Source organism: Gobius niger (assembly GCF_951799975.1).
Source record: "Gobius niger genome assembly, chromosome: 9".
Classification (NCBI taxonomy): Eukaryota; Metazoa; Chordata; class Actinopteri; order Gobiiformes; family Gobiidae; genus Gobius; species Gobius niger.
This window is the reverse complement of record NC_136860.1, coordinates 24,139,936-24,158,513: the sequence shown is the minus strand read 5'-3', so window position 1 is coordinate 24,158,513 and position 18,578 is coordinate 24,139,936. Positions and strand designations below refer to the sequence as shown.

Below are 18,578 nucleotides of genomic sequence, written 5' to 3'. Positions count from 1 at the left end.
GAAAAAAATACCTTGGGGTAAATTCCCCTGTGGCATTTCTGTAAGAAAACCGTATTTCAGGCTGGGATTGTTTTGCAGTAGCTTTCCATCGAGGCTGTTGCTACGATGTGCTCACAGTCTACACTGAATACCAAGTTCATTCCCTGACAGTGGCAGTCTGTGAGATGATGATTAGCTCATACATAATGCTAGCTAGCAACGAGTGGCTAACTTCACAAGTCTGCGTGTAAATATAACAAGGCAGGGATCCACTGAAGCTAATGATGCAAACGAATGGTCAACCATGCCGGTAAAATACTTAAGTTCAGTAACAGTCTATTTCCTCGCATATGTGCTGCTGATGTTAGCTATTAGCATATGTGGCTAAGGCTAGCTAGCTAGTTATCAATTGACAGAAGCGGTCTCTTGCGCTGCATCACCTCCTTTCTCATTTGCTCGGTGAAACGGGAGAAAAGCGCTGCCCGTCAGGGATCCCGGTCCATGGTTTGGTAGCACAGGCTGTACCAGGTGTCCTCATATCCGTAAATGATACACTGTCCGATGAGGGAGCCGTCAGATCATAGCCACAAAGCCGTGGAGGTCCGCGGACTTCAAGAGCGTGAACGGCCGCACTGTGGAGCTGCTGCGGCGGACTGTGACTGACTGGAGCCGCCGCTGCTGTGAGATCCAGCGCCGCCTCTGTTAGGGACGGTCTCACACTTACCCTACACACAACAAATCCTTGCTGTAGTAATGAACCCACAGGCACATCAGTAGGCGACACAACTGGACTTTTGCACCATTAAATTATTGTTTTTGTTAATAATAATAATTTGGAAAAGGTCACCTATTTTAGTTTAGTTGAAATTGTACTATATTGAATCATCATAGGCTATGAAAAAAACACAAATGAAGCATTTAGGCTATTATAGAGGGGGGGGAAGGCAATCCAATGTAACCATGTTTGTTAATTTTATATCCACAAATTTAAATTAATTCTCTTAATTTCCCCTGCATTTCAGGAACTGAAACTGTCTGATTGATAGGCCTCTACTGTGTAGGCCAGGCTGACATAATGTGTGTGGGGGAAAGGCATAAATCATCATCATCATCCTAAAGAAAGAAACTATATTTGGTTACACTATATTTTGTAATCCGTGATGTTTTTAACTCCCATTGCATTTTGGAAAAGTTAGGGACTATCTGACAATGCTCATACCTGCATGCAGTTTCAGTCTAATACCCCACTGTTAACTGCTTGTCTGAATTATTACTTCATTAATATTGGCCTTCAGAAACAATAGGTCTTAGTATTTTTTTTTCTATGGCAGCTTTGGCTATTGGTAGAGAGCCAAAATCGACAACAATGGAAAAGGTGAAGTTTTACTAGGTGTATAGCCTTAAGTAAAACTTCAGGGGCATCACAAATAGCCAAGACAATCATAGGCGTGTTCTCTACTTTATTAAAGCCAGGATTTGGGATAAACACACTTCATCATACCCTTTTAGCCTTGACAATACTCCATCTTTTCTCACAGCATAAAAACACTGTGTCCATTATTAGACAGGTGTCGCTTCTTCTGCCTCTGTCTCTGGACACACTCCCAGCCCAAAACCTGTCTAAGCTTTCTCTCTCACTGAAGGCTGTAATTTGTTAGACACCTCAGCGATGACACTTTCCCAGCAGCAAATGTGTTTGCTTTTCAGTGGTAAGGCTTAAAGGGCCACCGAAAGTAGGAAACCATAATTTGTCATAGCGTAACTCATAACACACTTTTACCACTGTAGATTACATGGTTGAGACATAAACATACAACACACAATAGCACCAAAGTAAAGTTTGTTCTAATGACAATGCAAAACACCAGAAAAACTTTTTTGAAGTTTGTTGAAGAGGGGCTGTTTTCAGGCTATTGCCTTTCCGTGTTATAGCCTTATTGTGCGCCATTTGTAAGTGTGTAGAAAGTATAGGAAACACCTGGAAGAATTGAAGGACTGCATTGTTTTATAGTCTTAGCAACACCATCTAGGGTGAGAGACCTTTTGGATCCAAAGAGTTGATTCTCCCCGAAAACAGAAGACAAAAAGTTCTTAATATTCGCAACCAAATGTATTTTTGCATTTACTATGAAAGAAAAAAAGACTAAACCAGAAAACCAAGACCAATAAAACAAGACAATTGGGTCTAGAGAAAAAGTGACTCTAGACTAGACTATAGGACTAAAGTATGTCTAAACCAGGCTCTCCCCCATTTTACATATAATTTATCTTACAATTAGTATGTATAATTTGTCCTCTGCATTTGACCCATCATTCATTCCAGTGCATCAGGGTAACCTGTCAGGAGCAGTGCTTTGGTAGCCAATGTCCAGATCTTGAGCTAAGATCTTGGTAAGGATTAGGGCACATGTGTTGGATCGATCATTGGAAACCACAGTGCCCATAAACATAAAAACTCTCCCAGAAATTACAGGAACACGCTTTCACAGAAAGGCCCCAACTTGTGCGGAAATCAAATCTGGGACTTTCCTGCTGTGACCCGTTTTGTGAATAAATAAAAAAACAGGGAACTTTACAAAGTCTCTTTTTTATGTTTTGTTTTGGCACTTAAAACACTTCATAAACCAAAGCTCTGGAGGCTGTTCGTCTACACTGACAGTGGCTGCCCACACACTACAGTGATCTATCAGAGTAGTTTAAAGTCCAGCCATAAACTCAGCCATGGCGTTTTGCTGAGTACAGTCACAGACCCCAGTGTCCATCATTACACAGTCCTTGAGCCTGGCCTTCACCACAGTGGCAACAACAGGGCTTGAGGGGCACTGTGATTTACAACGTTTCCCCCTTAGTGAGTGAATTAGAGCTAAAGTTCTACCTTCACAGAGGCCTCACCATGCAACTCCGCGATCCGGACCACACACAAAATGCAAAAAGAGCTGAGCGAACACAAAAACACTGACAGTTCAGGAAAATATGAGGGAGGGTGTCTTCTGCTTGGGTGCATTTGTGATGATCATTGTCAAGGGGATAGCCATTGGACCGGTGAGGAATTTATCATACATTTCACACAAAGACTACACACTCTCAAGTTTATGGTGTGGAAAATCAAAATGTCAGGGGAAAAAAAGAAGCAGAAGCAGATCCCAGAAATATCTAATCATAATGTATAACCTGAGTTACATTGGTGTCATTTGTGTTGAATGCACAATTGCAGAGTGTACTATGACAGCTCATTCAGTTTTAAATTTCTCAGATGAGAACTGGTGACTGGATATGTGAAGGGCATTAATTAAAGGGGTATGGTTTGGTGCATCATTGTCCAAAGGAAGATAACCTGCCAGACTTTATTCTATTGTGTTGTACAAATTAATTACTATCAAACTGAATCATGACTGTAGGGCGGCCCTGACAAGTTTATTTTGTTTCTCCTAAATCATTAAAAAGTTAACTAAACTTAACTTATAGCTACCATTATTTGTTTTGGTGGTTACAACCTTTGTTTTTCGATTGCATCAGGCGAATGAAAAGTTTTCGTTATTGGTGCTTGCTACATGTGGAAGTCATTGACTGTATGGTGGTGAAAGTCATGGTTTGAGTGTCAAAGTGTATATTACCAATGTCCTGTGTCTGTCAGTGCAGTACAAGGGCAGTCTTCACCTCTGGCTCTGTTCAGTGAGAGTGCTAAAGAAACGTGTGTCTCAAGTGTCAATCCCACGGTCTGGTGGTTGTAACGGCATACAGTCCCCACAAGTGCCCCTGCATTTCACTCTGTTATGTGACATTGTGTTTAATGGTGCAGCAGAGCGTTTCTTTCTTACACCGCCATCATCACCAGTGATTACGAGTTTCTGTGGAGAGGCAGGGTGAATGGATAAACAGAGTGTTGTTCACATGAATGCGTGATAGAAGTCAGTATGAGCACAGAATTACTCGCACTGCATTCTCCGTAAGATTAGCCGTATACAAAAAATTTTGAGTGCTCAATTAAAGACCTTTCTTCAGAATGACTGCATTGTCGATGATGATGCTGCAGGATATGACTCCAAACGCAATAAAGTGCAGCCATTGAATCAAGCTTTTCATAAAACTGGTTGGAGGATTTAACATTGATTCCATGACAAAACCATAGTCTGTTCTCAGGAAGCAATGTCATGTACCCTGGCATGTCAATCACTTCTTTCTTTTTTTCTTTCTTTTTTCTGCATAACATGTTTGACCCATTCACTGATGTCAGCCTATGGCAAATATCAATCAACCACCTCACCATGTATCGGAAATGAAATCTTCGTTTTGCTGAAATTGTTGTGAATACACTGTAGTCCTACATATGCTTTCGGTGTGAAAATAGGCCGACTTACAGAGGGTTTTCAGCACAGTGGCAGCATGAGAAATTGAATTGTACCTTTGGTGACAATGATGTGCGAAGATGACCTCCCAAACACCGCCAGAGCTGCCCCCGTCTTCAGGTCTGGGTGACACTGCTCTTCATTTTTATAACGCAGTGGACACTCTGCTGCTGCTATCACTTTATTAAGAAATTGAGGCATGGCTCACAGCATAGCCAAACAAGTGGACTCTTCACTCGCCAGCACTGGACTGGCTCTCCTGGCTCCAAACTAACAGGCTTTACGGCGTTCTAAGTGCAGTATTTGGCGGCGTGAGCTAGTTAGGCCCCACTCAGAGCTGTGTAAATGTATTATACTGGTGGCATGGGTTTTCCGTCTTTGTCTCTAATGGAGTTACACAGGGTTCAGTCTGAGTGACCTGCCCTCGCAAAACAGAGGGTCCCAGCTCATGAATACAAAGGCAACCACAGGTTTCTTGGAGCGAAGTGAAGGTGAAGTTAGGTCTATAAAGTGATTTGGACAAGTCACTTCAGGTCAGGATGTTAGTAGGTAATATGAATGTGATGAAAACATGGGATTTTTGCCATTGCAGTTAAAAAATATATTTTTCTGAGAGAAAGTGAAGGTCAAGTTTAGCGGCTCATCCATTTGTTTGGCCTTTTTTCCTTATGAGCACCTGCATCTACCTGCATTTTTAAATCTTGAGCCTTTGGAAGTACTTACCCTTCATGTTATTTTAAAACATTCCTTTAAAATAGTGCTTGCCATCCATGAAATGATGGAACTGTGCAATATCCTGGTTGGTTTACAGAGATGCTTCATCTGTGGATGAGCAGTGTCATGTGCCGTCACAACATTTGCACCTCCATCTCCATCATCCCCAGTAGACATTCTGTTCTACGTCCTTGCCCCACTTTTAGATTCACAAGAGGAAGATTCAATAACCACAGTCAGGAATGAGCTATTTTGCCCCCCTCCAGCCTTTCAATCACATTGTACCATAAAACTATTAATTATTACACAAACAGTTAATGTCGATGGGCACAGCCTCTCACTCTGAGCGAGATATGCTGTACATAATAGACATTACAGAGGCGGGTCATCACACCTGTCAATCACTCAACTATAAGTGGATAATCACTTATAGTTCACTTATCACTTCACTTCCGGGTGCAATAATTGGCACATTGGGGTGACAGTGGTTGTGTCATTGGGCAAGACACTTCACCCTCCTTGCCTCCAGTGTACACTGATGTGTGGATGGGTAAGTGGTTCCTAAATGTAAAGCGCCTTGACTGACTAAAGCAGGTAGAAAAGTGCTATATACTGTAAATGTGACCATTTATTATTTTACCATTTCACAGACGGATGAATAAAACAGATCACAAGAGTTGTTTATAATCATTATGTCCTCATGGGGAGGCAATTCGTAACATACAACCTGCACATAGAGTACTTGCCACTAAAGCATTAAAAGTAAAAAATATAAAATACATAAATGTTTCTTGACTGAGGGACAGAGTTGGATCATTATGCCCGGCTCTCTCAATTACAAGGTACATTACTTGAGAGCTCAATGCCGCATGAAGGAGCTTTATGAGATTTGGCAGCAGTCCCTCTCCCCAGGGTTCACGGTGATGGCAGGAGCCCTGTCGTTAGCTACATACTGTCATTGTTCAATTTGGCGTGTGCAGGAGATGGCTGCGGTCCCAAAACACTGCCCGTGTCCACTGCAGTTAAGAAGGAAGTGAAATAATGATAAATCAATATCAATGGCCGGTTATGGAAGTCATTTCTAGTTAAGTATATCTTGATGTCTCTGTCTGAGATAGATACAAGACTCTGTGAGTCATTAATGCAATGGAAAAAAACTAGTGCAGGTGTTTGGGAGGGTGTGCGTGGGGGACAGTGGCTCAGTGGCAGAGCGTTCACTCACTAATCCAAAGTTTGGAAGTTTATCAGCTTTGGTTAGTGCATATTGAGTGTTGTGTCATTTGGCAAGACACTGCACCTACCTTGCTTCCAGGTTCTACACTGGTTACTAGAACCAACCTTGTTATGAGTCTCACATATGCAAGAAAGAAACAATATAACATGGTGGCTGAGTGGTTGACTCTCTTACCTCACAGCAAGAAGGTCCTGGATTCAATCCCCGGACCCTACGGGGAATGAACCCTGGATGGATTTCCTCTGGGTGCACAGGTTTCCCCATGACCCCTTGCACAATCCAACAGCCAAATGATTCTGACCATAAACCTGGCTCAACATCTGGAGATGGGCCCCAGCAGCAATGAAGAATGACTCAAATGCAGCTGACACATTCTTTTGTAAAGTTGTTGTAATGACAAATAAAACGGCAACAACAATGTATACTCACTGTAACTGTAAGTATAGAACCATTCATCCATTTTAGAGCTGGGAGTGGACTACTGCTCTTTAGTTTTTATGCAATCACTAGTCCCAACCCCCTACCCCAGAGAATTGGCTTTATAAGTAAGTGCAAATCCTGAATTATTATTAAATTTGAAATAAAGGCATGTATAATTTGAACATTTCCCCCAAAGGGTGGAGTTTTATTTGTCAGACCACTGATTTATTCAATATGCTCAATGAACAACAGTTTGATCAAGCAGGATGCAGCTAGGCCCGGGTAACTATAAACTAAATGCTGTAACTTCTAGATGAGCAAAGACATGTTAACATTTGTTTATAAATACAATTCTTGATAATGCAGTTTAATCAGCCTCTTAGCTCAGTAAAGATGTTTGAGCCCAGGAAAAGGAAAGTTCACCAAGTAGATAGTCAGTATTTCTGAATGGGGTAATGGGGGAAAGTAGTTGTACACCTCCACCTGCTGGAGTGAGCGGGTATTGTGTAACCTTAACACTGGAAGCCTTTTATGGCAATTATTTAGTACTGTCATAGTAAAAGTGATTTTTGAATTTAGAAATAAAAGCGTTTCAAAAAATGTTTGAAAAGGGAGACAAAGTTGAAAGGCATCAAGAGTATTTCAATTGAACAGCAGCGTAATCACAGTATCACATAAGTACCATGTGCAGAGGTACCACGTTCAATGCAGATAATATCCAAAGAAAAACAGCCAAGCTTCAAGTTTGAAGTGAATATAGAAAAATAGATTACTAAAGCTAGTTTAAAATGAGGCAAATAGATAGAAAATGCTCTAATGATTTATTTTGTTATGTTGTTTATTCAGATTATGTTCATGATTATGTTATTGGATACGTACTTGCACTTTCTCTGCAAATGAACAATACAGTGAATTTGACAAGATGCGTTTAACTTTTCACTATCTTGTACAGAAACGACTCCAGTGTATTGTTGAATAAAAGGCACCTTGGACAAGCACTGACCGACATCAATTAGTCTAATGCCGTATTAGGTCATGAATGTCTTGCTCCTCTGCAGCCTGGCTTTCATCACCGTGACATTTGCCGCGTACATTTCTTTCAGAGCTCCACAGTCCTCAGATGGCCTCGAGCAGAAACAGCATTTAACACACTCTCGGGTAAACACTCGGACCGCTCTGCTGTACTGCCACAACACGACCAGTGCGGCTTCCCTGGGTGTCCCTTATGGCCATGACCACAGCCTTTAAATCCACCTGACAGACACAACAGAAATGTTGGATATGCAATTGGACTGTGGAAAATATAGCTGCTTGAAATGTTTCTGACAATACTTAAAGGTGCATTATGCAACCGTATATGTGGGGGGGGGGTTTATGTAGTGGAAGGTTTTCATTGCTGACGAACTCTCGCACCAGAGAACGTAAAAAACAATTGATCCTGGAGCGTTGTAGAGGCCACCGTGGTCAAAAGTAAAGGCGCCATGCTGACCACTCATACAGCCGCTGGGTCATTACTATGTCAAATATGCAGCATAAAAAGTTGCATAATGCACCTTTAAGATTGCAATTACATTTGATATTTATGAATAAAATGATGGAGCAGGGGTGTCCAAACTACGGCCAACTGCGGCCCGCGGCCCACTTTTAATTGGCCCGCTGCAAATTCTAAATATAATTTAAGCATATTCAATTAAAAAGCATAGTTAACATTTTATTGAATTTGCTAACTTTAATACAATAGAAGTGAAGTTACATATCTGACCATAACGGAGTGTGGCCCAGTTGTTTGTATATTTTTCTGTATGTGGCCCTCAGTGAAAAAGGTTTGGACAGCTCAGGTTCGCAAATTTTAAGCATAATATGTTTGGAAAGGATATTGTACCATGTAACTTGCTAGTTGCACTGTATATATATTCTACAAAAGTATAATAATAAAAAAAAATCTACAAAAAATACATATATACTGTATATATTTTTAAGCAATGAGTAGCTTTTTATTTGAAAACCAAAAACTGCATTAATTTTATGCAGACATTTCAATGTTAAAGTGGTAAGTAGAAAAAGTGTTTATTTTTGCATTAAGCGGTGAGGATGGTTACGGCCATGTAATGCAGCCTGCCTGACAGTCAACAGTCTGTTGCTGCTGATATTGCTGCTCAGAGCCCAGCAGCAGGTTCAGGTGTTGTGTGACATACCTGGCATAGTTCCCGGGCAGCCACAGCGAGCCTCTTTGGATCCTCCACTGGAGCAGAAAGAACAGCAATGAAACGTCCCGGTGTGGCGCCTCAGCTTCCTCTTTATGTTCAGGTTGAATGGGGATCCCTACAAACATGACAGGGGGGCTCAGCTGTATTCAGAGCAGCAAAGCAGACAAGATTTGACATATTCAAAAATATAAAGGAATATGTGAAAGTTTGACAACAACAACAACAAAAAGTTAAAAGGCAGGACGTTAGTGGGTGTGATCAGGCAAAACAATGGTTCACTTTGGGATTCAAATTTGGCAGGAAGAACTATGGATCCTACTCTTCCAGGAAAAAAAAAAAAAAAACTGAAAAAAATTCAAGAATATATATATATTTTTATGCTTGTATTATTTGAAAAATCAAAACCCAGCCCCAATAATGCAATTTAATTATTATCCTCATCACATCAGCATATTTTGTGCCAAATTTCATTACCCTGTCACAAAGTATCTGTGTGTGTGATCTTTTGGGGGTCAAAACGTCTTATTTCCGCTTTCCATTAATTGTTAAAAGTGATTTAGGATTAATTACGACAATCATACAGTCAATAATTAGGCTTCAATTAAAATAAACGCTCAGCATTACAGATATGATCACTTTTCGTTCCCTGCCGTCCGTTTACGAAACACTAGTAGAGAGCGTTGCCTTTAGGTTATACATCACTGCATGAAAAGGTTAGCAATGTTGTATTTGACATTACATTAACAAATGTCAAGCTGCACAGCAATTGGTTCACAAAACAGAAACCATTATTTGGTACCTTGACATGCTGGGTTTTGACACAGACCCACAAGGAGTAAGGTCCCGGCTCTTCTGGTGTGTATGAAACAATATAGGTCCCATCATTGTTGTCCACCACTGATGCCACTGTTGTGCTGAGCAAAAGACACAAACCATACAGACAAACATTGAAAGAGTGCATTAAATTAAATAAAACGTGACCATTTATGTTTTGTATAATTTGTATCCCGGTGGTTTTTAAACATTTTAGACGAGCCATAACTCTAACTCCAAACCTAACCTTAAGCTCTAACCCTAAGCGTCTCGTGTCCTATTACATTATGTACCTACAAAGTATTAACACAAGTTATTCCATTGTGTATCTAACCCATAGGTACAAGTTATTACAGATTGTTACAGAGCACATTACATTGTACTAAATTAAGTGTGGGTACAATGTATCAAGGTACTGTAAAATAAAGTGATACCGTTTTTTTTTTGCTGTGTTTTTCTATCCCAAACCTTTTGGACACACGGCAAGTTTTATTTTATTTTTTTATGATTATCTATTCATTTAAAAAGGAACCTGTACTTCTGAAATAAATTTACAAATTTTCACAATGTTACACGGCTCCCCGGAGGTGTAGAAGGACCAGGGAGGGGTAATTTGAAAGCTTGAAATTTCTAGTTTCCAACACAAAAGGCAAGTCTCTATCTCTTTCTGTTATAAAGGTATGCCCGAAAAACGGAGATGTTGTAGATGGCAGGAGCATGGACCTCATGGTGTTCAAAATTAAAGCGCAATTCAGCTGGCCCTCCAGCAGATGGCGCCATAGGTGGCCGGCTATGCCCAGGGCTCTGACTTCCACCATAGAATAAATGTGCCTTTCCAAGTAGCTACTGCCAGATCAAAATCAGGTTTTAACTGCCCTAAATCAACTCTATTAGGACGAAACCAAAACTTTAGTAAACAAGGACAAAACCTTTATTAAAGCTGTTTAAGTCCGGCACTGCAGAGGGTGCCATCTTAAGCACTTATACTGTGAGAATCAATGTTGTAAAGTGGTCATACCGCCTTTGCGATGCCCAATCCCGTCAGACCTTGGAAGCTAAGCAGGGAAGGGCCTGGTCGGTACTTGGATGGGAGACCGTTTGGTAACACCAGGAAGCCTAGCGAATGTAGTGAGTGAGTGAGTGGTTGGTGGTGGTCGGAGGGGCCGATGGCGCAGACTGGTTGCCTCGCTTCCGTCAGTCTACCCCAGGGCAGCTGTGGCTACAATAGTAGCTTACCACCACAGAGTATGGAGTGAACGAATAGTGCAATGTAAAGCGTCTTTGAGTGTCCAGAAAAGCGCTATATAAAACCAATGCATTATTATTATTATTAAATGGTTTGAGAAACACACATATTAAACTCACCAGCTTCGCTTCTCTTTGTGGGCAATGCTGACCACTATATGCTCTCCTCCTCGGGTTAGCTGGTCCCCTCCCGAGTCCCGACAGACCAGAGTGAAGTGTCCAGACTGGCCTACGCAACACTGCAACAGTCCTGTAGTAAAGTACAATCATTATATTGTTATAAGTCACCTAAACACACAAGGCACTGCAGTACTCTTCAACATGAGACAAATAAGGTTTTGTGAAGAACTACATATTTTCTGATTTATTTATTTTTTTGTTTATTTGATAGGGACAGATACAAAAAAATACAAACTGTAAAGCAGGGGTCTAAAGTGTGCATAATAATGCTTATAGTCAAAGGAAATTTGCAGCATTTTATTAGTTTTATTTAGCCACCGCAAGGCATAGGTCACACTCACAATATAACCAAGTAATTATTCACCTTCTATTCTTCATCTTCATTTAGCATAATAACAAAAAAAACTAATTATACTTCAGGTCAATTAATAACCAACAGAAACAGCACTGGACAAACACACAGGTGGCTGCTACAGTGCCTACATGCAAAATAAGAGGTTTTAAAACAGAGCTTATTCACTGGTCAGGTGCATTTGTCGTGTCATATAAATAAATGAATAAAAGAAAAAAAAAACTCAACAACTCAAGATATTCATCAGCTTCAAGTTTGCTCCAAAGCTAACATCATTTGCACTCTCATCTATGATTAATGCAGTTTGGTATTTGGTTTTCAGAGTCTAATAGGTCTGGGATAACTAATGACGCTACTGTTAGGGTTCTTCAGCATGTGCCTCCCAGCAGCTGTGGTTCGGCCTGTTTAGAGACAGGAAGACGAATCGCTTCCACTTGTTCAGATGATTGTTTTTAATTTTTCAATAGGTTGTGTTCATGTCATTATAAAAGAGACAATACTTTAACATGGAGGTGGAGTGCAGGCCAATATTCTGTGATAGTAGCAACAGCATGTTCCTCCTTTAATTGTATAGAAGGCAAATGCTTTGACCTGGATATGGTCAACAGACACTGGACCTATCAAAGTGCAACAAACTGGCATAAAATCAGCGAAAACGGACAAATGTGACTTTTTTTCTCATCAAAAAATGGTGACATACTTGAATCACAGAGTTGCAAATATTCTCAGCTGACAGAACTTAAAGACACAAGATTAATGTGGTCATATGGCAAGTCTGAAGACCTAATCCTTAACAGATAATCTACAGTATAAGTATCAACATATGTGAATTTTGCGTCTGGATATTTCATTCAAAAACAATAATTCACCCATAGAGTTTTATATAAGGCCCTGCAGTGCTTGTATCACTATCTTGTATCTTTTTTTTAAACTTGTGAATTGAACCAAATAGCAACAGAAAAATGCATCAACAATTCCAACTGGTAGAGCAACTTGACTCACAGATATCAGACAAAATAATTGAGTGAATTTTCTGCCTCGTAAGCAGCAGCTGTCCACATAACGGACACAGCTGTTCCTCATGTCACCTGTGTAATGAGCAAATGCAAACTCATTAACACTTGCAACGAAATTAAAGGAAATACGGAAACACAATGTATGTAATGAGTTCTGTTTCAACAAATGCATAAGCCTGGGCAAGTATCTCTACAGCTTGAGAAATAATCATTCGAAGGAATAAAAAGGGACTTGAGACAGCTCCCAGTGAAAAAAAAACGATGTAAATTAATTGAGACAAATTTCCATTTACTAGAAACAGAATGGAGATGGAGAGATACAAATAGGCATGCATGTCGATGTTCAAAATTGTAATGTGTATTTTCTTCAGCAAAGTGTTTATCTAGTTCCTTACCTTTTTGATTCCATGCCTACAATAATGGTAATTTTCAAGTTGCCGGGAATCTGTATTTTAATCTTAAACTACATGGGTTAAACACTGAAACACTGAAATACAAATGTCATGCATGTCGACTCTTTTGTCATATTGACAAAAGTACCTCTGTAGTGGTTCCATCCAGGATTTAGAATACACTGTTGCCACATGCCCAGCATTTCTCTGTAATGCACGTGTTTAGGTGTAAACATCCCCAGTCACTGTTTTACCCCCCGGGCCCCAGGAGCATTCCTTCTCCTCCAAAGGAATTTCCATGAAACAATAGTCTTTAACAGAGTCTGTCTGTCCACACTGTTCCTCCCCCTACACAGTCACACCAGCTGTAACTCGCAACAGAGTCTGGCACTAAACTATGTGTCTATAGAGTCTTCCTAAGACAATAATATGAACAGGGAGGCCATTAACCAGGCCATTCGAAAGCACTAATGTTTTGTGTATTTTCTTTTCTTGGGCTTCAGTTCCATTACCTTTTCCTCACCATACTGAAGACCTTTCACCCACATACACATTATTTGTTCTGAATTCTTTACTTCTATGGGGATTTTTTTTTTAAAGCCTTCATTACTCAAACATCTTCAAATCTACTTCAATAACATATAATCATATCTAATCTAATAACTTTCAATATTGTTGGCTTACCTTCTCCTTCCACCGTGCACTTGCTGGGATCCACTGTCTTTCCGTGGATGATGCCGACCACTGGGTACCCACTGACGTCCCCCGCCGGCTCGGAGGGCAAAAAGCAGATGCTGGAGCCGTCGTCTGGTCCAGCGGCAGCCTGCGGGTCGTAGCTGCTCTCAGACAGGGTGCTCAGTCTCTGCACGGTCACCGCTTTGGCCGTCAGGATCTCTGCGTCCGAACCACAACCTAGAAGCCTCTCAGCAAACTCCACTCCACCTCGGACGTCCAACAGGGCCTGGCACAGCTGAGCCCTCTGCAGGTGGAGCTGGTTTCTGGGGGAAGAGACAGAATGACGGTATTTTAGGAGTTTAAGTTTACAATGTCCTGGTCGTGGCGGTTTATTCAAAGATAATTTAACAGCAAAGCACAGAAAGTGAAAACTCATTGTCAAAGAACACTGCTCAGAGGAGGTAGACGTACAATTACACTGACTTGACACAATGTAACTCACTATTAGACATTCAAAGTTAAAACCTGATTGCTCTCATGTCAGAGCTCTGTACCTGCGTTGTATGTGTAGCTCCTCTAAGCGGTGCAGCAGAGACACACAGTGGGCTTCCACAGCACTGGCATATCCGCGAGCAAAAGCTCTCACCTCTTTTGCCACCTCCTCCACATGTGAGGTCAGGGACTCCTGGGACTCATTCACCTTCACAGGGCCAGAAGGAGAGATTTAGCACTTTCAAAATAGATCACATTCACACCATAAGATACCAAAGAGCATATACCTTAATACTGAAGTGGTGAAGAATTTGCCTTTCTGCTGTCAAAATGCTGATGCTTATAGTTACTATTTCTGTAATTGGTACAAAGTTCAACGTCTCATCTAATCAACTAATAATCTGAGGTAATATTTTTTTTCAAAATGCTGTCCAAAAATGGTGACATAATTCAAAAAGCTTTCGTCATGAGAGTAACTATATGGTTTAAGACTTGGGGACCAATCATTCAGCAGTTCCATTCTAAAAGAACAAATAAATAACAAAATCAATCAATTCCTGGATGACAAATAGATCTTTTAAATCTGAGTAAGTTATGAAAATGTAGAAATAATGTCAATAATAATAGAACTGACAAGAAAAAGTAATGTAACACAACAGAGGAATCAAATGGCATAGAACTAATTACCAAGACTAGCACATACATTGGCATTTAACAAAATACTTCAAGTCATTCTAAAGCAAAACATATACAGAACTCTTCCACCTTCTGAAGGGACTCCTCCAGTCGCTCCAGGCGAGGTCGCAGGTGAACAGAGACCAGTTCCCGGATGTGGTCTCCATGGCGAAGGATGACATCTCGTGTGGGACAGCAGCCGTGGTCCCGGTGCAGCGTGGCGGAACACTCCAGGCACACGGGCAGGTCACATGGCTGACAGAAGAGGCGCAGCTCCTGTCCCGGATGGAGCGAGCAGAGGACGGGGCGACACAGGCGGCCACGGGATTTCAACTCATGGAGAGCCTGAACCGAGTGAGAGATGGTCCGCTTCTGACGTCTGCGGGGCGTTAAGAGAAAAGAGGGCCCATCTGAATCATATACCATAATATACGGTGATAAATGATCTGCAATGATAGGTGTTCCCAGACTGCCTTTAAACCACAACAGCACAACCGTTTTTTTAGTCTATTCTAATATTCGAAATGAAAGATGCATAATGTCACTTTTTATGCGAGGAAAAAAACAAGTTGATATTGGTGCGTATTTGACCTTGTCGTGACCCAGTGGCTGCATGAGTGGTCAGCATTGTGCCTTCACTTTCCAGGACGCCTCAGGATCAATTGTTTGGAAGGTTTTGTCTGCCACTGGACCCTCTCATCAGGAAATCTACAGAACAAGTGATCCTGGAGCATTGTAGAGAGACCAATGCGGTTGAAAGTAAAGGCACTCTATGTTAACCACTCATACAGCCGCTGGGTCACGACAAGGTCAAATAAGCACAACTACAGTAACAACCTTTTATATTTGAATAAAACGTTGCATAGTGCACCTTTCACTATCGGGATTTGCATATAGGCAATTGCCACTTGTCGCCAAAGGTTGTTTTATATACATTAATAAATTAACCTATGCCTTTTCGAGTTTATGTACAGCATTATGTATATAGGCAAGTATATATGTCATGAATGCATGTTAAAATGTCGCAAAAGCTGCACATGTTAATGTAAAAAATGGTGTAAATGTATATATATTGTACACTGAACTCGGAATAAACAATCAATCAAAATACCTATGCCTAGTAAGCCAATAGTTTTGTTGTAGGCACTTGGATGGGAGCCCAGAGTAGTTGTGGCTACAACAGTGGTGTAGCCGACCGATGTGAAGGGTGGAGAATAAGGCAAAGCAGAGGGTCTTTTTGGAGGACAGTACTGGACCATGTCCCTGTTTATTGAAGTGGGGGCAGAGAGAGAGAAAGCGGGAACACTCATTTATAGTAAGGCAGTTCAAGGGTCACCACCCATGCGCACCTGTTAAGTGTCCGACAGTAGTTTACCACCACCGGCGTGAATGAATAATGACTATATAACTATATAATGACAATGTAGCGCTTAGAAACTTGGTAACACAGGCTTGTAAAGTGCAATACAAGTGTAGTCCTTTATTATTATTATTATTATTATTATTATTATTATTATTATTATTATTATTATTATTATTATTGCCAAACCAGTCTTTCATTTTGTCAAAAAATAAGTAAAATGTGCAACTAATGATATTGTTGCTATCAAAATTGTGAATTGGCTTGAAACCTTTGAAATCCACAAGCCAAAGTTCCACTCGGAAGGTCTAGGGTCCACATGGGAATTCCTGCCATGGAGCTTTAGGGTAGCCTAATTATTGTTACAGCTAATTGCAGACACTGGTGGACAGAGCGGCACACTTGACCCTCACGTTCATCATCTTGCCCTCTGTCTGCAGGGGCAGTTAGTTCAGTTTTAGCCTCTCCTTTACCTGTGAGCCTGGCAGCAGAACTCGCAGAGGTTCAGGGCGCAGATCTCACAGCGGCTCTCTGCGGATCCCTCCCCGCACAGGTCGCAGGGCAGCGGGCCGTCCGTCACCAGGGTCTCCAGAAACACCTCATCCAGCGCCAGGTGGTCGGTGCTCAACCCGGCCGGTCCCGACGCAGGCAGGTCCACCTCGGAGTCACATTCAGGACAGAGTACGGTCACCGCAACAGAGCCCTCGCTCCTACTGCCCCGCCTGACCGCTCTGTCCCGGGGAGAAGAAGAAGAAGAGGAGGGACACCGCGAGAAGGGCTCCAGCTGGGCGATACAGTCCGAACAGAACGTGTGGAGACAGGGTAAGATCTTTGGATCCCGATAGAGGCGTTTGCACACATTACACACCGCCCTCGCGTTGACACTCGTCCCGTTTTGCTGCGCTTTCTCCGGGCTCGCGACGATTTGGAGCGCGTTTTCCTGAGCCCCGGACATTGCGCTTCTGTTCCAAGTAACTTCCACACCACGACCAAAAATCAACCAGAAAACTTTGAAGTTGTTATGGCAATTTCAGCATCACGAAAACACTTTCTTTCGGCCTCTACATTGACGTACTGTGTGCGTAAGAACTCACTGATTAAATTCCTGTGGTCACTCGCACGCTCTTTTCATGCAGAAGTTGCCGATGCATTCAGAGTTGATGGGACATTTGACACCCTCCCTGTGCAAAACCAATGGGAGTCTCCGGAGGCCTATGTGTGGGGGTGGTCCTACTTCCACTACCCCCTCTAGTGACAGCACCAGAAACTGCAGACAAGTTAGTAAAGCATGGAAAACCTTTTCAAAAATATTGCTAGGCCTTAAGAAATAAATTGATGAATAAAAGGAGCAACATGTAGCCTAACGGACAAAGGAAAAAAGTTTATTGTTTTATTAACCTACATGCAAGGTTTACATGTGTGCCCTCTAACAAAAGCATTTAAGAGCTGAGAAAACAACATGCTCTATTATAACAGTCGGCGAGACACTGCAGGTGAATAGGGAAAAAAAGGAAATTTACAGATGTCAATTTGAAACTGTTGCTGTAGATCACTGTCATAAATGTGAGAAAAAAACACATTGCAAGTTTTCTGTCATTTTATTTATTCCTGTTGCCAGTTTGGGCGAGAACCAACTATTATTATATTATACTTTTCATATAAGAACAAGGTGTTTTATGCCTACAAATGCCCCCAATTTCCCATCTTTTCGGCGACGAAATCTGAATAATGGATAGAGCTACATTCAAATGTATGGTTTCATTTTATTGAGTTGCCAAGACTTTTTCAGAGGGGATTTTGGATATTTTGTTTAGTTTTAAAATAAGCTGTTTTTTAGTGGAAAAATGTGTAAAAAAAATAATTTTCGCCTTATTTTTTGACATTCAAAACTCAATAAATGGGGCTTAGGGATTAGATAATAAAAAATCCCTCTGAAAAAATGTTCCAAATATTGTTCAGTCCAAGGCTGGAAAATTTGAAGTCTTTAGGTCCGACTGACGTGGACATAGTGTCGCCACAATGACAGAAAAATGTGTTTTGAGAAAAAGGCCCTTGAAATTGCGTTGTCCCATATAAGTCTATGGGGGAACATTGAATCAACGCAATATTTAAACATGTTATTGTGAAGATTAGGTATATTTTTGGTTTCCGGGTGAAAGCTTGTATGTTCAGAGACCAATTTGGCCCAAAACCTGAAAACTGAAAAAATAGAGTTTTGCCTGTAGTGTCTCCCCTTAAAGTTGTCAGTCAGAAATATATGGCACATACCACCTAAAAAAAGAAGAAAAAAAGATACATTGATACCTTAATAGGCCTGCATATACAAATTGATGACAAAAACAGATACAATTAGAGCAGGTTGGGTAAGACACTTCACCCACTTTGCCTATGAGTGGTTGGTGATGGGAGGAGGGGTCGATGGCGTATATCGACAGCCTTGAGTCAGTCAGTCCAACCCACGGCAGCTTTGGCCACGAA

General features: G+C 41.3%; 2 protein-coding genes across 2 annotated transcripts in view; both read right to left on the bottom strand.

The window, feature by feature from the left end:
• man1a2 (mannosidase, alpha, class 1A, member 2) overlaps positions 1 to 666 on the bottom strand; it is an 82,807-nt gene extending 82,141 nt beyond the window's left edge. Inside the window, exon 1 of the mRNA XM_079563137.1 lies at positions 420 to 666. The gene's annotated coding sequence lies outside the window, so the exon portion shown is untranslated. The remainder of the gene's footprint in view (positions 1 to 419) is intronic.
• Positions 667 to 7,601: 6,935 nt separating this feature from the next.
• trim45 (tripartite motif containing 45) lies at positions 7,602 to 17,222 on the bottom strand. Its single transcript, XM_079562537.1, has 8 exons — positions 16,574 to 17,222; positions 14,831 to 15,119; positions 14,128 to 14,273; positions 13,583 to 13,896; positions 11,079 to 11,208; positions 9,700 to 9,814; positions 8,889 to 9,015; positions 7,602 to 7,947 (listed from the first exon to the last, which is right to left on the bottom strand). Exons 1-8 carry the CDS (start codon positions 17,053 to 17,055, stop codon positions 7,793 to 7,795), a joined length of 1,758 nt encoding a protein of 585 aa, XP_079418663.1. The 5' UTR covers positions 17,056 to 17,222; the 3' UTR covers positions 7,602 to 7,792.
• Between the last annotated feature and the right edge of the window lie 1,356 nt (positions 17,223 to 18,578).